The sequence below is a fragment of the Salvelinus namaycush genome, chromosome 21 (genome assembly GCF_016432855.1).
Source record: "Salvelinus namaycush isolate Seneca chromosome 21, SaNama_1.0, whole genome shotgun sequence".
In the NCBI taxonomy this organism is placed as follows: Eukaryota; Metazoa; Chordata; class Actinopteri; order Salmoniformes; family Salmonidae; genus Salvelinus; species Salvelinus namaycush.
In genome coordinates, this window is record NC_052327.1 from 22059289 (window position 1) to 22087096 (window position 27808).

The 27808-nt window shown below is 43.6% G+C and overlaps 1 protein-coding gene across 1 annotated transcript; it reads right to left on the reverse strand.

The window, feature by feature from the left end:
* Positions 1 to 206: 206 nt before the first annotated feature.
* Positions 207 to 27737, reverse strand: znrf1 (zinc and ring finger 1). Its single transcript, XM_039017955.1, has 4 exons — positions 27353 to 27737; positions 12964 to 13059; positions 2564 to 2669; positions 207 to 264 (listed from the first exon to the last, which is right to left on the reverse strand). Exons 1-4 carry the CDS (start codon positions 27735 to 27737, stop codon positions 207 to 209), a joined length of 645 nt encoding a protein of 214 aa, XP_038873883.1.
* Between the last annotated feature and the right edge of the window lie 71 nt (positions 27738 to 27808).

Here is a 27808-nt window from a genome sequence, read left to right on the forward strand (position 1 = left end):
AATGTTTTGTACACTCAGGGTAGATGTTAGTGAGTGAGCTATTTCAAGAGTACGTTCTCATCATATTACTACTACCTAGTTACACTGAGTGAGTGTCCTATTTGTATCATAGTATTCTTGTAAGAATCTCCTGTCCCCAGTCTCCTGTGTGGAAGAGAAGGGATGCTCTCACCTTGGAGTAGTAGGACTAGCAGCACAGAGGTCAGTCAGTCTGAAGGATGCTCAGGGCAGGACCGATTAATCTCAAACCAGGAGTCTATACAGCTGGGAGAGGAAGAGAGGAGAAAACACAACCATTACATGAATGCACATATCTCTTTGGCCTCAGTTACGGTATATCACTGAGGCCTAAATGTATTGCCCCACTGAGTATAATTAATCTAGTGGAGTCATTTCAGGCTGGGTAATCCTGTGAGCCTGCGTGCTTACTGTACATTGGGAACGTATTCAGAGCCCTTGACTTTTTCCACATTGTTACATTGCAGCCTTATTTTTAAATTTAAAAAAATATTCCCTCAATCTACACACAATACCCCATAATTACAAAGTGAAAAAAGGGTTTTAGAATATTTTGTAATTGTCTTAAATAAAAAACAGAAATACCTTATTTACATAAGTATTCAGACCCTTTGCTATGACAAATTGACCTCAGGTGCGTCCTGTTTCCATTGATCCTCATTGAGATGTTTCTACAACTCGATTGGATTCCACCTGTGGTAAATTCAATTGATTGGACATGATTTGGACAGTGCATGTCAGAGCAAAAATCAAGCCATGAGGTCAAAGGAATTGTCCCTTGAGCTCCGAGACAGGATTGTGTTGAGGCACAGATCTAGAGAAGGGTACCAAAAAAATTCTGCAGCATTGAAGGTCCTCAAGAACACGGTGGCCTCCATCATTCTTAAATGGAAGAAGTTTGGAACCACTAAGACTTTTCCTAGAGCTGTGCCCCTGGTCAAACTGAGCAATTGGTGGAGAAGGGAGGTGACCAAGAACCCGATGGTCACTCTGACAGAGCTCCAGAGTTCCTCTGTGGAGATGGGAGAACCTTCCAAAACGACAACCATCTATGCAGCACTCCACCAATCAGGCCTTTATGGTAGAATGGCCAGACGGAAGCCATTCCTCAGTAAAAGGCACATGGTATCCCACTTGATGTTTGCCAAAAGGCACCAAAAGGACTCAGACCATGAGAAACAAAAACATTACGCCAGGGTTAATCTACACAAAACACAGCCCTTATTTTAAGTGTTTCTAAAATCCCCTATGGGAAAAATAAATGGTAGAAAAACAATTGGAACCATTTCCTTGTTTGACAGCTAGGTTATCGCTATTATGACTCATACTGTGGAATAGTCCAAAAAGTACCAACTCCAAGCTAAATTAAAGTGCAGCTCAAATACTCTAAATTGTTTATAACATGAATGAAAATGACATATATATGGATGTTGCCCCAAAAAATATTGGTAAATGTTGAATTAATATGGAAATGACTAAAAGTAACTCCACTACATGTAACTGTTATTCTTTCTTGACTGTGTGATATTAGGTTGCTTCTTGTGTAAATATTTTCCGTCTGGATTTTAATGATTTGATTCTTTGGTCTGATGAAACCAAGATTGAACACTTTGGCCTGGCAGCCAAGCATCACGTCTCGAGTAAACCTGGAACCATCCCTACGGTTAAGCATGGTGGTGGCAGCATCCCTACGGTTAAGCATGGTGGTGGCAGCATCATGCTGTGGGGATGTTTTTCAGGGGTAGGGACTGGTAGACTAGTCAGGATCGAGAAAGATGAACAGAGCAAAGTACAGAGAGATCCTTGATAAAAATCTGCTCCAGAGCACTCAGGCCCTCAGACTAGGGCGAAGGTTCACCTTTGGACAGGACAACGATCCTAAGCACACAGCCAAGACAACGCAGGAGTGGCTTCGGGACAAGTCTGAAAGTCCTTGAGTGGCCCAGCCTGAGCCTGGACTTGAACCCGATCGAACATCTCTGGAAAGACCTGAAAATAGCTGTGCAGTGACGCTCCCCATCCGACCTGACAGAGCTTGAGAGGATCTGCAGAGAAGAATGGAAGAAACTCCCAAAATACAGGTGTGCCAAGCTTGTAGCGTCATACCCATGAAGACTCGAGGTTGTAATGCTGCCAAAGGTGCTTCAACAAAGTACTGAGTAAAGGCTCTGAATACTTATGTAAATGTGATATTATATATATTTTTTTCAATTAGCAAAATTTTTTGAAAAACCTGTTTTTGCTTTGACATTATGGGCTATTGTGTGGAAATAGTTTTTTTCCCCCTCATCAATTTAATACATTTTAGAATAAGGCTGTAACGTAACAAAATGTGGAAAAAGTCAAGGAGTCTGACTGAATACTTTCCGAATGCGCTGTACAGTCCGGACCAGGAGTTGAGTCAGAGGGTTCGTCAACTGGCACCCTATTCCCTATGGTGCATGTCTTTTGACCTGAGCCGTATGTGCCCTAGTCAAAAGTAGTGCAATATCTAGGGGATATGATGTAATTTGAGATGCAGCCTGAGAGCTGAGTCGTACCTCACCTTTTGTGATAGATGCAGAGACAAGGCAGTCTGGCGATGGTGTCTCCTTGCTGCAGCTCCTCCAGACAGATCACACATTCCCCGGCATCCCTTGCTAGCACGTCATCTGTGACACGCAGACACACACACAGGAAATCAGGCGCAGGCACACACACACACACACACACACACACACACACACACACACACACACACACACAAAGCAAGACAACGGTGAGTGGCAATGACACATCACATCGTACCAAATATGAAAAACAAAGGCAGTGTGTCACTGCCACAAGAACAAAACTAAATTCAGTAAAAAACTGGAGACTATTCCACTAAAGCAACAATAAAACAGATACACCAGAATAGAACAGAGCAAAAGAAACGCAGCTGTGCACTCTGCTATTCAGGTGGAAGAGCATCCAGTCAGTGCGTCAGAGGAGAGGGAGGACTAGGCCTGGTCTGGTTGCTGCTGTGTAAAACAAACAGCAGGGGGCAGCATTGAGCACAGGCTGGTCTGGACCAACACAACCAGAGAAGAAGAGGCGAAGCAAGAGGGTCCACTGTTGTCAAAATCTGTCCACGCGGGAATACAGCGATAAGCAGACCGATAAGCAGACCGCCTGCCTACCCGCCTTTTGGGACGACTCCTATTTTAAGGGCAGAGACACAACCATCTCACACAGCATATACAAAGTATCTAACACAACTCACTGATGCAGCCAACACATCGTTTGGCTTCTAGACCCAACATGGCTCACAGTTACTGTCTCTGTGCACAGGCAGACGGTACACGAACCAGAAGACTGTGTGTGTGTGTGTGTGTGTGTGTTACAGGAAACATCCAGCCATTTGTTCAGCAAGGTAATGATCAGCAGGATAGAACACGGTAGCTCATACCCCAACAGTGAGTCACTGAAACACATTTTGCAACAGCCATTGTTCTTAGAATAAGACATTGTGGATTCCAGTAAAACCTAGTTTAAATTTGACAGGAAATGCTGCACTGCACAGTGCCAGAACAGAGTAGGACACCAGACCACATCCTGTTACAGTAAATCAATACTTTCCCTGGAAACACCAGTGTGTGTGTGTGTGTGTGTGTGTGTGTGCGCACACACATCTTTCTTGTCATGACTGTTTTGTTTGAGTGAGAGTGGAGTTTTAGAACAAAGGGTAGACTTAAACAATAAGGCCCAAGGGGGTGTGGTGTATGGCCAATATATCATGGCTAAGGGCTGTTAGGCACAACGTGAAGCGGAGTGCCTTATTGCTTTTATAAACTGGTTACCAACATACACTGAGTATACCAAACATTAGGAACACCTTCCTAATATTGAGTATCAAAGGCTTTCCACCGGGATGCTGGTCCATGTTGACTCCAATGCTTTCCACAGTTGTGTCAAGTTGGCTGAATGTCCTTTGGGTGGTGGACCATTCTTGATACACACGGGAAACTGTTGAGCTTGAAAAACCCAGCAGCATTGCTGTTCTTGACACAAACCGGTGCACCTGGCACCTACTACCATACCCCATTCAAAGGGACTTTTCTTTGTCTTGCCCATTCACCCTCTGAATGTCACACATACACAATCCATGTCTCAATTGTTTCAAGACTTAAAAATCCTTCTTTAACCTGTCTCCCCCCCCCCCCTTCATCTACACTGATTGAAGTGTAATTAACAAGTGACATCAATAAAGGATCATCGCTTCACCTGGTTGGTCTATGCCATTGAAAGAACAGTAAACAAGTATGTTTGTCATACCCATGGTATATTGTCTGATATACACATTCTGTTTTAGCCAATCAGCATCACAGACCCAAACTACCCAGTTTATAAAACGGGATGGTGAGGTGGACGTGATGCTCTGAACCTCTGGTAGTCCATTCAAAGCATTTAAGGAAGTGAAGGTTATATTTTTAAATGACCCTTAATGAAATGTTTGGTTAGGTTTGAGCACTGGGTGAAAACAGTATTAGAACAAAGGGAAGCGGGAGGAGGAGGGATGAGAGAGGGAATGTGGGGAAGCTAAGGTGAAGGGAGGAGAAGACAGCGTGAGATGGAGTGAGACAGACAGAAGACATATGCTCTGAATGTAAATTAGTTTAGCTAGCTGCTCAGTCCCGTCAACCCTCTGCCTCCCCCTCTCTCCCACAACATCCTCAATCTCCAAAACTGGTCCTCAGTAAATTTATACACAGCTGTTCCCTTTCCACACCCTTGCAGATAGAACAATAAGCACCCCCTCCTCCTCCCCCCGTCCTCAACTCCTGCTCCTTAGCTTGTTATCCTCTTAGGAGCTATGGCATCAGCGGCTCTTCGCATTATGCCAGCCAGCCAGCCAGCCAGCCAGCCAGCCAGCCAGCCAGCCAGAGGGAAGGAGGGTGTGTGTTTTTGTGCATGCAATGTTGTGTACATGGGGGGGGATTTAGGTCTAGGTGTTCACACTGCAATGTACAGTGCAGTATACTGTATATGTCTATATATTTGTGTCTGTGGGTATGCATTATTATTTGTGTGAAGTTAGTTAGGTCTTGTGTTTTATGCTTATGTATGCGTGTGTGTTTTCTAGGAATCTAGGGGTGTTCGTGAGTGAGTGACTGAATGTGACACCGTTTTAGTAGAAATGTAAGTTGGAGATTGAAGGATTGGTGTAGCCAGTCCACGTGAGCTGACCACTGTCTTTTTTGGGCTACGACATTGCATGATGATATTTTAATACCTGTGGTTAAATATAGCCCTTGCAGAGAGAGGAGAGTTGGAGAGAGAGAGGAGAGAGAAAGAGTTTGGCTTTTACAGCACAGGTGATGGCTGCCTGCTAGTCTGGAGGACACACAGGGAAGCAAGCCATGCTTGAGAAAGCCATAAAAGAAAAAGTACTTTAATCCTATTTGATGTGTTTGGGAAGAATGCCAAATCTCTGTTGGCAATATACTGTATGCAAATGACACTGAGTGGGAAAGGAGTTGAAATAAAAATGAATAATTCAATAACGTCAAGATATTACACTGTCTCTTACAGTTGATGGCGGACGGCGCTGTTTTTGACCAATATTAATGCACTTATATATTTCTGTATTAGCTGGGTGTCACCACCCCTATGTTAATCTCCCATCAGGATCAATACTGGCTGGGGTGGACAGGAGTTCACAGGTATAAGCACCATTAAAGACCACTGGGTAAACCACACAAATAATGTGTGGCATTTCTAACCAGTAACCAATATCACAATGTCAATCTTGCTGGCCAGATACCCACACCTCACCCAACCCACCCACTGTATGGATCCTCTATGTCATTATTATAGACACACACAACTCTCTAGCTGCTCCACAAACAGAAACAGTAAGAATACAGACAGACACACACATTTATCACTGCCACTGCAGACAGGGTGTGTGTGTGTGTGTGGAGGTACATTGGCCATGCAGAGAGATCTGCTGATGTGTGACAGGCAGCGGGCCCAGCTGACTGACAATGGACCACAGAGCATTCTGGGAAATAAGATAAGCCGCAGTCCTGTCCCTATGTGTCACTAACTCAGGGGATTGCAGAGCGAGAGGGGGGGGGGGGTGGAGAGAGAGAGAGAGAGAACAGACAGACAGAGATAGAGAGGGAGAGAGGGAGAGAAAGCAAATGTGTCAGAAATAAAATTTGACAGGACAGTTGAAAAACAACCCAAAAAAGGAGAGATTTCTCCTCTCTCCTCTTACTCTATATCAGCCATCTCTGTATCACTCTCCAGACTTTTCCATCCTTCTCAGTCACTCTCTGTACTATTCCATCCATCCCAGTCAGTTTCGCTCTACTTTTGCTGCTCACTATCAAGCCAGGCAACCTGGGCTACTATTGCCAGATACCAAGCACGCTAAGCGGTTAGCCCTTGTGGCTAGGACCGCACTTCAATGTGTCTCGGTTTTAGGACCACCAATTTCCAGAGTTTTCTACTGCTGGCGCCTCTCATTTCACGGAGTGAATAGCGTGCTTGTCCTACTATCATTACTGTCATGCCTCCGAAAAAAGACGAGGACCACATCTCTGCTGGACAGGTACGTGAACTCTTGGAGAAGCAGAACGTTTTCTAAAAGGAAATGATACTTCAGCAGGAAAATAACTGTAAAAGCTTCATACAAATGATCATGGAGTCTACCAACAAACGGCTGGACGACCTGACTAAAGATGTACAAGACATTAAAACAAGCCTTCAGTTCACACAAAAGGATGTGGATGTATTGAAGACACACTTGAAGATACACTTTCCAGAAACTGTTCCTCTATGCGGAATGAAATCACCACAGTCAGGGAGGGCCTCCAGAACATGTCTGGGTAGGCTGATTACCTGGATGGACAATTGACGAGAAATAATCTTGTAATACATGGTATCCAGGAGAGCCAAAGTGAGACATGGGCTGAATCAGAGGACAAAGTTCGAAAGCTGTTTTCTGAGGAGCTACAACTGGATCAACAGGTAGAGCTGGAACGTGCTCACCGGTCTGGGAAACCAGGGGGCACTGGTGGTGCAAATGGAGCCAGACCCAGGACAATTGTAGTGAAATTCCTCAGGTTCAAGGATAAGCTTGCAGTCCATGAAAAAGCCAAACGCCTTAAAGGTTCCTTCATCTTCATCAATGAGGATTTCTCAGATGCAGTCCGTCAAAGAAGAAAAGAACTAATACCAGCCATGAAGGCTGCAAGAGAACGAGGTGACATAGCATATCTGAGGTATGACAAACTGATTGTTCACCCTCCTTCAAGGAGTTAGGAGGAGCAACAGACAAGTAATTCCAGCTCCACACACATTGACTGAGTATCTCTCTCTCAGATCCCAACGGCTGATTCATGTTTGGACATATAAATACTGTGCATCTACCAAAGAAAGGTCTGTTAATTGCTCACTTGAATATATGCAGTTCAAGGAACAAAAATCATGAAATATGCTGTCTAGTCCAGTCAAACAATATTCATGTATTGGCAATAACAGAGACTCACATGAACTCTTCTTTTGAGGATGCTGAGATCTCTATACATGGAGACAATATGTTCAGGAGGGACAGAAATAGATATGGGGGTGAAGTTGCAGTTTACATCCAGAGTCATATTCCAGCAAAACAACGTAAGGACTTCATGTTGAATGGATTAGAGGCTCTATGGGTACAGGTGCATTTACCACATTTGAAACCTAAACTAGTTGGTGGCTGCTATAGGCCACCTGGTGCTGATGTGAAATATATTGATGTAATTTGCGAAATGTTGGATAAGTTATCTGATGAAAATATATTTTGGGGGGGAGATATGAATATTGCTTTTTTTGAGCACCAACTGTCCAATGAGAAAGAAACGTATTTCTGTTGCCAATGTACAGTTGAAGTCAGAAGTTTACATACACCTCAGCCAAATACATTTAAACTCAGTTTTTCACAATCCCTGACATTTAATCCTAGTAAAAATTCCCTCTCTTAAGTCAGTTAGGATCACCACTTAATTTTAAGTGTGTGAAATGTCAGAATAATAGTAGAGAGAATGATTTATTTCAGCGTTTATTTCATCACATTCCCAGTGGGTCAGAAGTTTACATACACTCAATTAGTATTTGGTAGCATTGCCTTTCAATTGTTTAACTTGGGTAAAACGTTTTGGGTAGCCTTCCACAAGCTTCCCACATTAAGTTGGGTGAATTTTGGCCCATTCCTCCTGACAGAGCTGGTGTAACTGAGTCAGGTTTGTAGGCCTCCTTGCTCGCACACGCTTTTTCAGTTCAGCCCACAAATTTTCTATAGGATTGAGGTCAGGGCTTTGTGATGGCCACTCCAATACCTTGACTTTGTTGTCCTTAAGCCATTTTGCCACAACTTTGGAAGTATACTTGGGGTCATTGTCCATTTGGAAGACACATTTGCGACCAAGCTTTAACTTCCTGACTGATGTCTTGAGATGTTGCTTCAATATATCCACATAATTTCCCCTCCTCATGATGCCATTTGTTTTGTGAAGTGCACCAGTCCCTCCTGCAACAAAACACCCACACAACATGATGCTGCCACCCCCGTGCTTCACGGTTGGGATGGTGTTCTTCGACTTGCAAGCCTCCCCATTTTTCCTCCAAACATAAATGGTCATTATGGCCAAACAGTTCCATTTTTGTTTCATCAGACCAGAGGACATTTCCCCAAAAAGTATGATCTTTGTCCCCATGTGCAGTTGCAAACCGTAGTCTGGCTTTTTTATGACGGTTTTGGAGCAGTGGCATCTTCCTTGCTGAGCGGCCTTTCAGGTTATGTCAATATAGAACTCATTTTACTGTGGATATAGATACTTTTGTACCCGTTTCCTCCAGCATCTTCACAAGGTCCTTTGCTGTTGTTCTGGGATTGATTTGCACTTTTCGCATCATATTACGTTCATCTCTAGGAAACAGAACGCGTCTCCTTCCTGAGCGGTATGACGGCTGCATGGTCCCATGGTGTTTATACTTGCGTACTATTGTTTGTACAGATGAACGTGGTACCTTCAGGCGTTTGGAAATTGCTCCCAAGGATGAACCAGACTTGTGGAGGTCTACAATTTTTTTTATGAGGTCTTGGATGATTTCTTTTGCTTTTCCCATGATGTCAAGCAAAGAGGCACTGAGTTTGAAGGTAGGCCTTGAAATACATCCACAGGTACACCTCCAATTGTCTCAAATTATGTCAATTAGCCTATCAGAAGCTTCTAAAACCATGACATCATTTTCTGGAATTTTCCAAGCTGTTTAAAGGCACAGTCAACTTAGTGTATGTAAACTTCTGACCCACTGGAATTGTGATACAGTGAATTATAAGTGAAATAATCTGTCTGTAAACAATTGTTGGAAAAATGACATTGTCATGCACAAAGTAGATGTCCTAACCGACTTGCCAAAACTAGTTTGTTAACAAGAAATTTGTGGAGTGGTTGAAAAATGAGTTTGAATGACTCCAACCTAAGTGTATGTAAACTTCCGACTTCAACCATATGTAACCTGACCCAAGTTATGACATTACAAACCAGAACGTTCATTAATAGGTCCGGTATCACATCATCAACTTGTATCGATCACATTTTTACTAACATGGCTGAAAATTGTATCAGTGGCACTAGGTTGCAGTGATCATAACTTGGTTGCACTCACTAGGAAAGCTAAAATACCAAAGGCTGGCCCTAAGATAATCTACCGCAGGTCCTACAGAGGGTTCAATCAGGACTCATTTGTGGATGAGATTAAGAATGTGAAATGGTTAGAAGTGTGTAGTAAGGATGATCCTGAAATGTCACTTAAGTTTAAGAAATCATTTATGAGTATAGTTGATAAGCACGCCCCTTTAAGAAAATGCCAAACGGTGCCCCATGGATTGATGATGAGCTGAGAAATTTAATGATTCAACGTTATGATGCCAAAAAAGTAGCAGATAAATCTGGCACTGTTTGATAAGCAAAGTTATTGTAAATTAAGAAATCTTGTGACCAAGCTAAACAAAGGAAAGAAGAAGGGATTCAATCAGCACAAAATTGATGAAGGGTGATGGGAAAAAGCTGTTGGGAACGTTGAACACTATTATGGGTAGGAATTCGAGCATGTCCGCCTTTTTTGTTGAATTAGAGTGTATATTTATTATAAAACCACATGACATCGCAAACTACTTTAATTAATATTTTACAGGCAAAGTGGACAAGTTGAGGAATGCTATGATTCCAACTGATGGATCAGTGGCATATACCCTTATAAAATATTGTATCAAATTTCATCAAGTAGAAAGGGAAGAGTTAGAAAGGATGCTGTTGTCTCTTTCGGATGACAAGTCGCCTGGTACAGATCATCTTGACGACAAATTGCTTAGAGCTACAGCTAGCCATACATCTACCCCAATCTCTTATATTTTGAATAAGTGCTTGATGTAGTGGGTGTGCCCAGAAGTCTGGAAAGAGTCAAAGGTTATTCCACTACCTAAGGATAAAAAATCTGCATTCACTGGTCCTAATAGTCCTATAAGTTCGCTGCCTGAGTTAAGTAAATTATTGGGAAAAAATTGTATCTGTACAAATAAGGATTATTTCTCATGTAATGGTCTGATAACGGGTTTCCAGCATGTATACAAAGAAGGGCATTCTACGAGTACGGCCTTAGCACAAATGACAGATTATTGGTTAAAGAGTATGGATGACAGGAAGTTAGTTGGTGTTGCTAGATTTCAGTGCTGCTTTTGATGTAATTGATCATGAACTGTTACTAGGTAAACTCAAATGTTATGGTTTTAAGTCTGCAGCTCTATCCTGGATGGAAAGCTATCTATCCAGGAGAAGGCAAAAATTGTTCTTTAATGGTAGCTTTTCAAACAGTAAATATATACACTGTGGTGTTCCTCAAGGAAGTTCCCTAGGCCCACTTCTCATTACCTTCAGTAATGAGCAAAGTAAGAGTGGTCATGTATGCTGATGACTCTACAATGTATAGCGCAGCATCAGAATGTAATGAGCTAACAGATGTACTGAGCAGTGAACTAAGAATGGTGTCTGAATGGGTTGATACGAACAAATTGGTGTTGAACATTTCTAAAACTAAATGTATCGTATTTGGTTCAAGATATATGCTTGCTGATGATCCCCAATTGAATTTGTCGATGAATAGAACGCTTGTACAGCAAGTGAAAAAAACGAAACTACTAGGCGCCATGTTGGACGCAGCTTTATCATGACATAGATAATATTTTTGTTAAGATGGGTAAGGGAATTGCTGTCACAAGAAAATGTTCAGAGTATGTAACATCTAGCACACTGAATCAGGTGATTCAAACCTTGGTCCTATCACACTTAGAGTACTGTCCAGTTAAATGGTCATCTGCAGCAAAGAAAGATATAAAAAAGCTCAAAAGGTTCAAAACAGGGCTGGTAGATTACCTCTTCATTGCTCTATCCGTATGAATATTATCCAAATGCATCAGAATCTCTCATTGCTTCATGTTAAAAACAAATTACTATCTAGTCTTCTGATTTTCTTTAGGAATGTTATATTACATTTAAGTATTTTTCAGTCCAGTTAGTACATACTAGCAACACACATAACCACCAAACCAGACAGGCAAATTCAGGGCAGCTAAAACAACCCAAGCCAAGGAGAAATCGCCTTAAATCTACAGTTTTATATAGAGCCATAGCTGAATGGAACAATTTACCAATCCATATTTCTCAGGCAAAAAAATAAAAGAACATCTAATGCGATAGACCATATGACTGGACAGCAAATAGAAAGCATCAACTGAATGTTAAATATGTTCATGTCAGGTATTTTAATGATCTGTATTGTCTACTTGTTGAATGACTGAGAAGTCTTGAATGTGATTGTTTGTATTGTCTTATTAATTGGTGTTGGACCCAGGAAGATTAGCCAGCGTTACGGCGTTAGCGAATGGGGATCCTAATAAAAATTACAATCTCAATCTTTTTCTACCCCCATTCCTTTTCAGCCCCTCATCTATCTACTTCTCCCTCTCCGTCCTGACAGACCTGGCTTTAAATGAGCCCGAGAAAGCAGACTGGTCATACGTGACACGTAGCCCACAGGGTCACCTTCAGCCCCAGACCGGAACGGAAAGCGGTCACTCAAACAGGTAGCAGTCAGTCAATCACAGGGGTGACCAAGGCTGCAGGCAGCCATCTCAGCAAGTCACGCTGTCAATCAAACAACCTGGAGCCAAGCCGGCACACATGGTCACGGGAAAAGAACAGCAGACAAGGACCCATAATGCCCAGGGAAAGCTGATTGTATACCTGAATCGACTCGGAACATATACCTGGCTTAGCTATGTGCTTAGCTGACACTCTGAACATTTAACTGTCTCTCCTACAATCTGAGCATACTGATTACACATGAACCAAAACCAATTACAGAGCTAATGGCATACATACACTATCTCTGTGTGTCGCTACTGTATGGCGCATGAAGATCAGGTTTTTCTTGTTTAGATACTGTGATTACTTAAGTACAAGCAGCTCAAGCCATTGATATAGAAATACAGGATTCTAATTCTATTTCTATGGCTACAATCTGCATTGGACAATCCTGAACTCTCTGTCCACAGACAGACAGTAGTAATATGGAGAGAATCGATGGAGGGAATAACACTCGCCGTGACCCCCCAGCTCTGGTGCTAGAGAGACGGCTCATATAAAGTTCACGTCTACATTCCCACAGTCACAGCCAACATTGACATAGTAAGAGATAGGGGGGAGAGAGCATCATGGGAGACGGGGATGAGAGGCTACGTGCGCAAGAGAGAGACAGAGGGATAATGAGAAGAATGCAAAGATTCAGAGGAGGAAAAGTGACGAACAAGAGGGGAGAGAAGAAGAGATCAAGAGCAGGATATAGGGTCTGGGGAGAGGTAGAGGAAGTGTGTCTCACCATTATAGGACAGGCGGGGCTTGCTTAGACACATGATGAAGTGCACCTCCATCTCATTGGACGCCACAGACTTGGAGCAGACAGGACACTTGAACCCTGTGGAGAACGAGGTTAGACCTTAGTATACACACACACACACACGTTACACTGGCGCTCAAAGCAACCATCCAATTTACAACAGTGAATAAGTGAAACAAATTATCTTAGATTATTACAAACCAATGTTCCAAACTAAAATAGGGGCACCACAAACATTGGCATCAACCATGTAGAGTCACACTGAATCACTGTCTGTCTTTTCTAGTCAGTCCCCTTTGCATGACAATGTGATACAGACCTGTCCCCTATTAATCATGTAATACAACAATTATCATCCTTAAAAACGTTGAATGTTTACCTGCATATGGAAAGGGACTGCAGATGGAAATGAGCTGTGTTGCAAAATCTGGTGAGATATACAGTATGTTGTCCCTGACTAATAAACTAAACTCTTTTTCAAACTGTGTTGATACAAATCTGGCACATAGAGTGAGTCATTAATCACATACTGTATATCCCATCCCAAATAGCAGACATGACTTACTGCAAAGCCCTATTTTAGCTATCTCCCTTACGATGTTTGGTTTCAGCTTTGTGCATACAACAGCATTAGCAAAGCACATAACAGGAGATTACATCAATTCCTGGCGTCGCTCTCTATCCAGCCACGGGTTGAGTTTTGCATCATGAGCTCTCAATACTGCTTAAACACAGACACTAGTAGTGTTCAGCTGGCTGCACCCAACACTTTAAAATGTACACAGCAACCATAAAACAGACACCAGGGCAGTGTCTCAAATGGCACCCTTTCCCCACGACTTTGGAATATAGGGTCTCATTTGGGACGCAACCCAGTAGTGTTTAGCTGGCTGCTGCACCAAACTCTTTACATTTATTTACACAGTTACCATGCCAGATCCTACAGCGCTGGGCTGGACTTGCCAGTGTTTTAATGCACAATAGCAGGCCATTATCACGTTGGCCATGAAACCACTCAGTACAGGGACCACGCTGTGCTGTGTGTGCATGGCCAGAAATGAGCTCAGCCGTGCCAAAATCAGCGTGCTTTTGGTACAATTATAACTATGCACTCATGAAGATGTTGCTATTCATTTATACTGGTAGCATATGACCGAGTTATTCTTCATTACTAGTTAGTTATTCATGTAATGTTTTAGAAATGGTATATATATATATATATATGTGCCGCTGGGACAGCAGTGGGCAGAATGTGTCCTTCCGTATTTTCTCTTTATTCAGTAGAGGAAAGGACAGCATAAATGTGTCAGTAGTGGGATTTGTAACCGTATTGCCCATGGACAATATGTGCTTGGGAGACTGCAGCACTACCGCTACGCCACGCTCACGCACCGGAATGTGTGTTTAGTGTTAAGTCAGGGTCTAAACTCTTTCTTTGAGGCTTGTCTGGTTTCTATGAGTCTGTCTGGGATTTACCTAGAGAGCATAAAGCATTAAGCAGACGGACCAGCACAGTCGGGAGAAGAGTTGGAGAGATGAAGACAAGCTGTAGAGGTCTATGGAGTAGCTTGGAAGATAAGTATGACAAAGGGATGAAGGTGGGATTGATAGACAGAGGTAGGGAGAAACTAAGAAGGGAAGTAAATGTAGTCAGTAAACCAGGGCCGTCCCCCCACCCACCAGCCCCCCACGGCAGCTGACCCAATTTTCCCCTGGCTGCTATTTTCAGCCCCTCCTTAGGGACAGACGGAGAGAGGGATGGAAGAAATTTGAGGAAAAAAGGAGGAGGTACAGGAGGACTTTATAAGAGAGATGCTCTGCAGAGGTTGGATGGATCTGATGGACTGAGAAAGCCCATGAATCACCTCCCAGAAGGCAAGAGGCCAGAGAGGCCCTATCTGTAAATGGCAAAGCAGACATTATATGGCAGCATCTCTATGACCATTCCAATGATCAAAGAAGTGTTCAAACAGAGTTCACTTGACAACACTGTGGACCTTTTACCCTCATCGTGGAATGGAAACAATGCTAATTTACCCTTCCCTATCTTGTTCAGACTTTCGCCCATTTTCTCTCACTGAATAGAAGTGTGTGTGTGTGTGTGTGTGTGTGTGTGTGTGTGTGTGTGTGTGTGTGTGTGTGTGTGTCCATCCACTGAGGCGACATCAGCCTCTGAGAACATACTGTAACTGAGAAATAGCACTCTACTGTGACGTCAAATAGGGGCAAAAGAAAATCACAAGACTGCATCAAAACATAAGCAAACAAAGATATTCCCTACAGTGAACACAGTGTGTGTCATGAACACAGAGCTGGCCCTTCATCAAACCACACGTACAAGACATACTTCATACTGGCAGAGAAAACACAAATAATCAACACAATAAAATGTACCTACATGAAACTAAGACTAACCACCACACCATAACAGATTTATTATGTGTGATCACGCTCTCCATGGCCAATGTAAGTGAGACCTTTAAACAGGTTAAATTCACAAGGACGCAGGGCCAGATGGATTACCAGGAGGCGTACTTAGAGCATGCACTGACCAGCTGACAAGTGTCTTCACTGACATTTCCAACATCTTCCTGACTCAGTCTGTAATACCTACACATTACAAGCAGACCACCATAGTCCCTGTGCCCAAGAACACCAATGTAACCTGTCTAAATGACTATCGCCCCATAGCACTCACATCTGTAGCCATGAAATGCTTTGAAAGGTTGGTCATAGCTCACATCAACACCATCATTCCAGAAACCCTGGATCAACTCCAATTCACATACCGCCCCAACACGTCCAGAGATGACAATCTCTATTGCACTCCACACTGCCCTTTCCCACCTGGACAAAAGGAACACCTACGTGAGAATGCTGTTCATTGACTACATCTCAGCATTCAACACCATAGCGCCCTCCAAGCTATTTTTTTTATTTTATTTTACTAGGCAAGTCAGTTAAGAACAAATTCTTATTTACAATGACGGCCTACACTGGCCAAACCCGGACGACGCTGGACCAATTGTGCGCCACACTATGCGACTCCCAATCCTGGCCGGTTGTGATACAGCCTGGATTCAAACCAGGGTGTCTGTAGTGACGCCTCTAGCACTGAGATGCAGTGCCTTAGACCGCTGCGCCACTCGGGAGCCCATCACTAAATTAAGGACCCTGGGATTAAACACTTCCCTCTGCAACTGGATCATGGACTTCCTGACGGGAGTTGGTAAGGTTAGGGAACAACCCATGCGCCACGCTTATCCTCAACACTGGGGCCCCTCAGGGGTGCGTGCTTAGTCCCCTCCTATACTCCCTGTTCACCCACGACTGCGTGGCCGTGCACGACTCCAACACCATCATTAACACCACAGTGGTAGGCCTGATCACCAACGACAATGAGACAGCCTACAGGGAGGTCAGAGACCTGGCATTGTGGTGCCAGGACAACAACCTCTCTCCCTCAACGTCCGCAAGACAAAGGAGCTGATCGTGGACTACAGGAAATGGATTGCCGAGTACGCCCCCGTCCACGGGTCTGTAGTGGAGCATGTCAAGAGCTTGAAGTTCCTCTGTGTCCACATCACTAATGAATTATCATGGTCCAGACACACCAACACAGTCGTGAAGAGGGCACGACAATGCCTCTTTCCCTTCAGGAGGCTGAAAAGATTCAGCACGGGCCCTCAGATCTTCAAAAGGTTCTACAGCTGCACCATTGAGAGCATCTTGACTGGCTGCATCACCGCTTGGTATGGCAAATGCTTGGCAAGGCGCTACAGAGGGTAGTGCGCACGGCCCAGTACATCACTGGGCCAAGCTCTCTGCAAACCAGGACCTCTACATCAGGCGGTGTCAGAGGAAGGCCCTAAACATTGTCAAAGACTCCAGCCATCCAAGTCATAGACTGTTCTCTCTGCTACTGCACGGTACGCGGGTCGGTGCACTAAATCTGGAACCGACAGGACCCTGAACAACTTCTTCCCCCAAGCCATAAGACTGCTAGACCCTTTTGGCACTAACTATTTTGACTTATCACATACGCTGCTGTTACTGTTTATTATCTATCCTGTTGCCTAGTCACTTTATCGCTGCCTACATTATATGCCACAGGAGGCTGCTGAGGGAAGGGCGGCTTATAATAATGGCCGGAACGGAGCGAATGGAATAGCATCGATGTATTTGATACCATTCCACTCCAACCATTACCATGAGTTCGTCCACCCCAATTAAGGTGACACCAATCTCCTGTGGTATATGTACATATCTACCTTAATTACCTCATAGCGCTGCACATCAACTTGGTACTGGTACCCCGTGTATATAGCCAAGTTATCGTTACTCATTGTGTATTTATTCCTTGTGTTATTATTTTTCTATTATTTCTGTTTTTCTTCTCTCTGCATTGTTGGGAAGGACCCGGAAGCACTTCACTGTTAATCTACCTGTTGTTTGCGAAGCATGTGACAACTAAAATTGTATTTGGTTTGATATTCTTACTTGGTAATAGTACAGCCACTGTATACTTACCCTGAACAATGTAGAGTACAGATGTTGTCACACAACTGTATAGATATCAAGCCATTGTTAAAGTAACTATGGAGTGGGCATGCTAACCCAAGCTGACCAGCGTGCTGCCCCCATGTTTCTGTAGGTGAAATAGAGCCGTCACACTGCGCTTCTGTTAAAGTGTCCCAAGGCGCCTCTCGACAAAGCCGACACATTTCTCAAGCCGAGCCGACTGACTCAATCTCTGCTTCATGCATTTTTCATGATACCGCTGCAGTCCAGCCCCATCGTCAATGATAAAGAATTCAAAACCTTACAAAAATACCTATGTCTCAGAAGCTCATAAAATGTCCATGACTGGCCACCAGCATTACGATAGCTTCCTTCCTCAGGATCATTACCCTCTCGATACCTAACCCCTCCTCTCCCTGTGTGTGAGAGAAGAAACACCATCTCCTTTTAGATGATGTCAAACTGCATTTACCCTTCTGAAGAAGCACTTCAAATGTTAATTACTGTGATTTAAGACTAAATTGTAAACATTAGGCATAAGAAATGGATCACTTAAACCACCAAACAAAAAAAGAAGTAGATAGGATCAGCCCCCTAAATGAGTTTAGATCAAATTAACGGTTAAATTAATTGTTTTGGAAACCACACTCCGACTGAATCAATATATTGTTGTAACAAGTGTATTCAACCTTCACATAAATATCTAGGCTCTAGGCCCGGTTGAAACGGAAGACCGAAAAACACAGAAAAAGGTTTTGGATAAATGCTATTTGCAAATAACAGTGAACTGCTGATGGTAAGGCAAGGTCATGCATCTGACACAATATTTCACTCATGTGGCACAAACATCACTGCATAAGCACAGTTAAAATACCTCAGAATCATTTCCTCCACATGGGTCTTTTGGGGGCCATAAGTGCGATTTGGTTGGGGGGCCCCACACTTCGCAGTAAAACATTTTAGTGCCCCCCTCTTGACGGTGGAGAGAAAACTGTAAAGTTTTAAAGTTAATTTCCTGCAATTCTACACATTGTCATGGGGCGTAGAGAACATGTTGCAGTTTTATAAAAAATGTCATGCAATTCTAGGGCAGAGACAAAATGTGTACTTTTATAGCTAATTTCCTGCAAATCTACCTATTTTTCCATGGGATTGAGAGAGATTTTTGCCATTTTAAAGCTAAATCTCAGCAATTCTACACATTTCCCCATGACTTATGCCATGTTAATATGATATCTGAGTGAGAGTGACTAACAAAATCAAATGGGGACCCCTGGAGGTCAGGGCCCCTGGGCATGTGCCCGGTGGGTATCCCTGCATGCCCGGTCTATATTCGGCCATGATTACTACAAGTTTAGATAGCTGGCTAGACTAACTATCAATCCAGATATTTTTAGCCGACATGGCTAATTGAGTGACTGTCAGTGACTGACATAACGAGAAAAACTGCTAATGCACAACTAAATGTATAAATTGCACTTGGTGTATTCTACTATTCTTACTCTCAATAGTAAGTTGAGACCCCAACTGAGTTCCTAAAAAAAAATTAAAAGCCAAGAAAAATAATATCAATCTATGGTATCAGTCTATGGTATTCCCAGTCGATTTCACGACTGGGAATACAGATACAGTATCCGGTTTCAGGTAAGACCCAAATGCAAACTGTGTTGAAGTAACAATATTTATTACAGCAACAGGAGCAGGCAAACGACAGGTCAAGGCAGGCAGGGGTCGATAATCCAGAGTAGTGGGACAAAGGTACAGGACAGCAGGCAGGCTCAGGGTCAAGGCAGGCGGGCTCAGAGACAGGACATTTAGTTGGTCACAGATACCTTAAATAAAAGGTAGGGTGTGGATCAGAACACCAGTCTGTATCTGGTGTGACCACCATTTGCCTCTTGCAGCGTGACACACCTTCGCATAGAGTTGATCAGGCTGTCAATTGTGGCCTGTGGAATGTTGTCACACTCCTCTTCAATGGCTGTGAGACGTTGCTGGATAATGGCGGGAACTGGAACAGGATGTCGTACACGTTGATCCAGAGCATGCCAAACAGGCTCAAATGGGTGACATGTCTGGTAAGTATGCAGGCCATGGAAGAACTGGGACATGTTCAGCTTCCAGGAATTGTGTACAGTTCCTTGCGACATGGGGCCGTGCATTGTCATGCTGAAATATGAGGTGATGGAGGCGGATGAATGGCATGACACTGGGCCTCAGGATCTCGTCACTGTATCTCTGTGCATTCAAATTGCCATTGATAAAATGCAATTGTGTTTGTTGTCCATGGCTTATGCCTGCCAATACCATAACCCCTGTTCACAACATTGACATCAGCAAACCGCTCGCCCACACAACGCCGTACACGCTCTGCAATCTGCCCAGTACAGTTGAAACAGTGATTCATCCGTGAAGAACAAACTTCTCCAGCGTGCCAGTGGCCATCGAAGGTAAGCATTTGCCCACTGAAGTGGGTTACGACGCCAAACTGCAGTCAGGTCAAGACCCTGGTGAGGTCGACAAGCACACAGATGAGCTTCTCTGAGACAATTTGTGCAGAAATTATTTGTGCAAGCCCCAGTTTCATCAGCTGTCCAGGTGGCTGGTCTCAGAAGATCCTGGAGGTGAAGAAGCCGGATGTGGAGGTCCTGGGCTGACGTGGTTATACGTGGTCTGGGGTCGTGAGGCCGGTTGGACATACTGCCAAATTCTTTAAAATTATGTTGGAAGCAGCTTAAGGTAGAGAAATTAACCTTAAATTCTCTGGCAACAGCTCTGGTGAACATTCCTGCAGTCAGCATGTCAATTACACGCTCCCTCAAAACTTGTGGCATTGTGTTGTGTGACATAAGTGCACATTTTAGAGTGGCCTTTTACTGTCCCCAGCACAAGCTGCGCCTATGTAATGATCATGCTGTTTAATCAGCTTCTTGATATGCCACACTTGTCAGGTGGATGGACTATCTTGGCAAATAAAAAATGCTCACTAACAAAGATTTGAGAGAAATAAGCTTTTGTGCGTATGGAAAATTTCAGGGATCTTTTATTTCAGCTCATGAAACATGGGACCAACACTTTACATGTTGCGTTTATATATTTTTGTTCCGTGTACTGTTTATTATTTTATTTTTTTCACTTGGGGGCCTCCTAGCAACCACTTATGCCTGGAACCGGCCCTGCCTCCACAGGCCAAAACTGTGAGCCAGATGAACACTAACTTGGAAAGATCTGGTTTTGAATTAATAAAGTATACATGTTCAGTTTCCAGATGTTCTGAAGACCATCATGACACACTCACCCAAAGCCAACACACTATTTTAATTAATTGTAGCAATTCATTTAGACAAATGTTTGGCTTCTACCTTGAACTTGTATTGATTTTAAAGCAATCATGAATCTGAACACTTCATGAATCATTAATCTCTACTTAAAACAATCCTGTCATCGCCTCAAGCATTCTGCATAAATTATACAATGCAATCGTTAAGTATTCAGACCCCTTGCCTTTTTCCACATTGTTACGTTACAGCCTTATTCTAAAATAGATTTTAAAAAATGTAATCCTCATCACTCCACACAATACTCCATAATGACAAAGCGAAGACAGGTTTTTAAAATTAAAGCAAATGTATTTTTTTTATTTTTTTATTTTTTTTATACCTTATTTACATAGGTATTCAGACCCTTTGCTATGACACTCAAAATGAAGCTCAGGTGCATCCTGTTTCCATTGATCATCCTTGAGATGTTTCTATAACTTGATTGGAGTCCACTTGTGGTAAATTCAATTGATTGGACATGATTTAGAAAGGCACACACCTGCCTATATAAGGTCCCACAGTTGACAGTGCAAAACCCAAGCCATGAGGTCAAAGGAATTGTCCATAGAGCTCCAAAACAGGAGTGTGTCTAGGCACAGATCTGGGGAAGGGTACCAAAACAATTCTGCAGCATTGAAGGTCCCCATAAACACAGCGGCCTCCATCATTCTTAAACGGAAGAAGTTTGGAACCACCAAGACTCTTCCTAAAGCTGGCCGCCCGGCCAAACAGAGCAATCGGGGGAGAAGGGAGGTGACCAAGAACCCAATGGTCACGCTGACAGAGCTCCATAGTTCCTCTGTGGAGATGCTATAACCTTCCAGAAGGAAGGTTACCATCTCTGCAGCACTCCACCAATCAGGCCTTTATGGTAGAATGGCCAGACGGAAGCCACTCCTCAGTAAAAACGCACATGACAGCCCACTTGGAGTTTGCCAAAAGGCACCTAAAGGACTCTCAGACAATGAAAAAACAAAATTCTCTGGTCTGATGAAACCAAGATGAATGCCAAGCGTCACATCTGGAGGAAACCTGGCACCATCCCTACGGTGAAGCATGGTGGTGATAGCATCATGCTGTGGGGATGTTTTCAGCGGCAGGGACTGGGAGACTAATCAGGATTGCGGGAAAGATAAACGGAGCAAAGTACAGAGAGATCCTTGATGATAACCTGCTCCAGAGCGCTCAGGACCTTAGACTGGAGCGAAGTTTCACCTTCAAACAGGACAACGACCCTAAGCACACAGCCAAGACAACGCAGGAGTGGCATTGGGACAAGTCTCAATGTCCTTAATACATGATGGTTTATATAGATCAGAATATCATTAAACAACATGTATTATTAGAACAAAGTAAGAAGTAAGTTTCAGTGGGTTAAAATGCAAGGATGCCTACCCACCTGTTCCCTTAATCATTCCATAAACACTATCTAAAGGGAGTATTCACAGCAAGAAGACCACCTCAGGAGCAGATCATTGGATTTTAAAGTCACAATATCAATATTTAGATTCATATTTTAATAGCATTCCCTTGGTTCATTGGTGAAATTTTATGAACACAAACACAAAATAAACTCTCCTGACTAGATCTCTCCCTACATTCTTGATGTTTTCAAAATGACATTCGACCGAATCCGTCTTTGCTCAGAGAATCATGTAGAGGGAGAGATGGAGGGAAGAGAGGAGCAGGGGAGTTGTGTTAGCCAGCCAGACAAACACAGTGACACAGCACAGAGGTTCAGGAGTAGCATTATGAACAGAGCCGAGGTACAGTAGCAGACAAACAGAGTGCACATCCCAAATAGCACCCTATTCCTTATACAGATGTAGGATCTTAAATTTGAGCCAGTTTGCTACAGCAGGAAAATCATCCTGCGGTAACAGGAAATTTGAATTATGTGGATTATAATTAATGGACATTTTTGTAGGGGTTGCTACATTTTTTTAAAAGGGAAAATCAAGTCTGAAATGACAAAGTGGAAATCAAACTTCAAATATACTACAGGTTTTACATTTCCTGCATTGCAGAAAAGTTCTCCTGCAACAGGGTGATCAAATGAAGATCCTACATAAGATTCTACAAAAGTAGTGCACTATATAGGGAATAGAGTGCCATTTTGGATGCGCCTGGTCAAAAGTAGTGCACTATATAGGGAATAGGGTGCTGTTTGGGATGCAACCAGAGAGAGGGGATAAGACACCATTAAAAAAGGTACCGATGGGAAGTCTGTCTCCCTCTAGCAGGCAAGGTGACAGCTAGCTCCTTGTAATACCCTGCCCGGCCTGCTGTCCAGAAAGCCTCTGTCTCTGAGGAGAGCAAACACCTTGCTATTTCAAGCCCTCTCTCTGTCAAGTCAAGGACATAGCTTGTTTACTGTCTACACAGGTCATTAGAGTAGACAAGACAACATAGATTATCTTATTAAATGAGTGACCTTGTTTGTTTGTGTATATCTTCTTTCCACGTGTCTGGGCTGGTTGTCCCTCTAATGATGGTACTAAATGAGGAGTGTATGAGTGTGTCTAGAGACCTGTTTAGTCCAGAATACAGGACATTATGTTCAGAATACAGGACATTATGTTCAGAATACAGGACATTATGCCCATACATGGATAGTAGCCATTTGATTACATCACATCCAACTCAAACCCAACTCAGACAACTCTTTACCTTACCGGAAAGAACAGCAGTTTCCATGGAAACAGCTGAATGAGAGAGTCAAAGACTTGGAGAGGGAAAGGGGGAGGAGGGGGCCGTGAGAGCTGACATACTGACCTATTGTTGTTTTAGCTAAACTCTTTGATTGCAGGAAGTAATGTGGCCTTAGATACAGGTGAGACGGGGGTAGAGTATGGGTAGGAGGGAGGTGTGTAATGGCACTGGTGTGTATTGTGTCGGGGAGAAAGGGGTATCATTACATAGCGAATAAGACAGAATGGGCTGTTATGCTGTGGTGAGAAACAATGTGATTTAGGTTTGTGATGCTTAATAATATAGAAAGCATCCGGTGATCAGTGATGCTTGCTAGCCATTGCCATTATCAGTGTAGTTGATTGACAGGAGCCATTGCCCCCTGCTACTGATGTCAAAGGTTTATCTTAAGAAAGTCTCTGCTGTGTGATGACAGGATATAGTCCCTACACCACGGCAACGGTCGTCACTGCCTTAGCTCCGTCCATTTGTGGTGTCCTTTTATTAGAAAGGTCTGTCGGCTGTCACTCAATAACAGACTGGCTGTGAAACACTGGTGACAGAAAGTCTGTTAGAGGAACTTGTCAAGCCTCTATCCCTCTCTCCCGCTCTCACCTTACCTCGGTCTCTTCCTTTCTCGCCTTACCTCAGTCTCTTCCTTTCTCCCTCTCTCCCTCACCTGTCTCTTCCTCTATCCCTCTCACCTCAGTCTCTTCCTTTCTCCCTCTCACCTTACCTCAGTCTCTTCCTCTCTCCCTCTATCCCGCTCTCGCCTTACTTCAGGCTCTTCCTTTGTCCGTCTCTCACCTTACCTCAGTCCCTTTCTCCCCCTCTCACCTTACCTAAGTCTCTTCCTTTCTCCCTCTATCCCTCTCTCCCTTCCTGGCCCTCTGTCTCTTGAGGAAACAAGTGTGTGAGGATATTGTGGGGATAGCAAGGAGCAAGCAAGTGTGCATCTTGAAAACAGCAGTGACAAGCAACATGGTTGTCACAGCAACAGAAATCCTCTCTCAGCAATCCAGTGTAGACTGTGTGTGTGTCCCTCTTCCTCTGTATACACTGTGCTGAGCTATTGGGAGAAGGGAGAGAGACAGTGTATGAGGGGATGGGAAAACATAAATAAAATGAGTGACCTATATTGTTGAATCCCACTGCCAGACAGTTTAGCATATATGTTCCACAATCCCATCATTCCAAAAAGACTTGCCACTAAAACCCAGCCACAACAGTGTGTGTGTGTGTGTCTACAGTAGTGCGTGTGTTCATGTGTGTGTGTTATCGTTGTCATTATTTACGTTTCAATTAAAATGGCGGTGCACACAAGTGCATGATTGCTTATGGCTCTAATCTGAGAACAATTACATTGGCTTCCGCTAAAAGAGAGTTCAGTCATTGCTCTGCTCAGTTTACATTCACATCGGTGAGTGAGTGATTACTTATCTCTGTGACAGGTGACTGAACACGGTGGGTCTAACACAGGAGAGATATTACACAGACCATTGTTAAAGGGTCTTTCATCTGAAAGTGCATAACAACAACAGTGGGTGAACAACTCACTAAGTGGCAATGCAGATAGGACTCTGTTTAGGAACTGCCTCAGTGGAGGGAGAATTGTCTCAGTGTTGTTCACTGCTTGCATCTAGATCAAACAGTTGACTATCAGAAGGAGGTTTCCTGTCAGGACCAAGCTTATCAGGCAGTCATACACCAGCCACGTAGGCACGGAGGGCCTGGGTGGGCCTGGGCCCACACACTGGAAGCCAGGCCCAACCAATCAGATTGAGCAACAACAACAAAAAACAATTTACTTGTCAGTGGTCCAAACGGGACATTATTTGTCATGCAGGAAGTTAGCTGTTCTGTTTTTGGTCCACCCAAGTTTCCGCTGGCCCACCCACAAAATTAATTTCTGGCCACGGCACTGTCATACACTATTGATAGAGTGTCAATGCAGTATCACGGAGGCTGAGGAAAAGGACAGGCCAAAACAGTCCAGTTGGTAAAGATCAGAGGCCTCTGTGATATTTGGGCAATTCCACTGTAACGGAATTACGCTGAGACTCAGATATTTCCATTTAAAACGTATGCCAAACAAAAAACATTGATTTCAAAGTTTAACAAACCATACAACTCTATGCAAAATGACTATTTTGAACAATTTACACAGTAAAAAATAATAATTCACTGGAAAAACTGTGCAAAGTTTGGTAACATAATTAATTGGTAACACAGCTTTATTCTGTTACTAAACGTATCTGCACAGTTCATCCTGTAAATCCGTTTTTGAAACATTTTCAGTGGAAATGTTTAAAAGCAGTCCCTGTGAATAAAGTTGTATGGTTTGTTAATGGCCCACTGCAGTCAAAAACATGATTTTTCTTATTTTTCCACACTACGAGGTTGGAATAATACTGTGAAATTGTGAAAATTATAATAATGACTTGATGGCCTGCCTCCCCACTCAGACCACTCCCAGACAGTCCTAGCAAAATTCTTGCTTGAGAAATTGCTATTTCCTAAGAAGCATTTTTTCTTCTTTTTGACAATTTTAATTGAAAACAATCAGAGTAGGTTAGTTAATTGTTACCCAGAAATTATTTGATAATGAGATGAGGGCTGTCTTGGACCAGTGTAATTCTTCTCCCATAGAATTGCCCATTTGTAATGATCAAACCCTTGGAGAAGTACAGTATATCCCATTGTCATAGGAGTGCTCTAATGTGACTTTGTGTCATTACATTGTTTATTTTGCAGCAGAACTGTCTACCATGGTGGCAACTCAAGCCTTTGTGTGTTAAAATGCTTTGCAGACTGCCAGTACTGTTTCTAGTTTGACTAATCAATTGAAGGCAACAAGATGTCTGACAAATGCTCCACTGAGATAAGAAATATCCAGAAAAAAAATACTACATACTATGATAGGAGTGTGACCACAACAGACTGGAGGGTTTGAAATTGATACAATTCAAGATTTGGTGTCTCTGTCTCAAAACGTGCTCTATCAGAGACATGGACATGGAGCTTAGAATGGAGTTACTGGAAATCTTTAATACTGTTGGTCTAGAAAAGACCAGTGTAAGGCATTGGTCTACTTAGCATGGCCTTCACTTTTCAATCCCCATTAATATCCTGTGAATCTGAAACCTGAATACATTGACTATCTTTTCTGTCATTAGGCCTTCTTAGCCCCCCCCCCCCCCCCCCCCCAACCCAACCAGAGTAGACAGAAGAAAGCAAAGAAAGACTCCATGTTTTGAAAACAGGGCTAAATTCTGTACCTGAAGCAGGACCAGTGCCTTGCTCACAGAAAGCTTCTCAGTCACATAAACATGAATATCAGGGGTCACCTAGCAATAAAAAGGGAGGCAAACAATCTGGATGATGCCTAACTTTCTGTTTCCCTCCTGTGGGCTGCTGGTTTGAGCTTTGGTAATGAGGGCCTGGGGACCTGAGCCAGTGTCCTCAGTTTTCTGCAGCTCAGGCCCTGACAAGCCCAGTCAGTGAGACATATTGTGGTCTGAGGTAAGCGGATGATAATGCTGGGCCCTCCCTCCTCTCTAATCATAGGCCAATTGACTGAGCTAGATTTGGGAACATGGCTTATTAGCGTCATTTCTCACAACAAGGTATTGGAGACATCCTGGTATACAAGAGGTCAGACACTTTATAAACCCTGACTTACTGGCCTGCCACACACACTTCACAAATTAATTAATGAAGTTCCATAGATGGTAGGGAAGTTTTCTGATGACATCTAGCCTAATGTCAATTCATCCCTCTGTAAGCCCTGATAAATGTGATGTATGCTGCCAGCCAGAGGTGGATGTGTTGACACTTACCACTGTGGGCGCTAAACCACCGGGGTGCAATGTGCAGGGGCAAGGTGTCTGCCAACGACCCTCGGGATCCCAGATAGAGCATACCGTCCGTGTGATGCCCGCCGCCTGTTTCCTGGTAGCCGTTACCATGGGCAGCGTTAGTGCCAGACCCCCCTCCCGCCCTGTCCGAGTCAGTTCCTCTGGGGGTATAAAACCCAAAGGGCACCGCAGGACTATGTTCTATGCCCATCCCAGCCACTGAACTCACTGAGCGGCTGCGTAGCCCCATAGTGCCACTCGGTCGGTAGTGCCCAAAGGGAGCCGAGGGCGGCACTGCGCTGTCATCCGTCGAGACACCGGGAAAAGCACCCCGTGGCCGCCCTGCCGTACTTTGCTTGCCCCCCATCCAAAGCACCCGAGCAAAATGGGTGGGGGTTATTGAAATGGGGGCTCCGCAGAGAGTCGAGCCGTCACTGG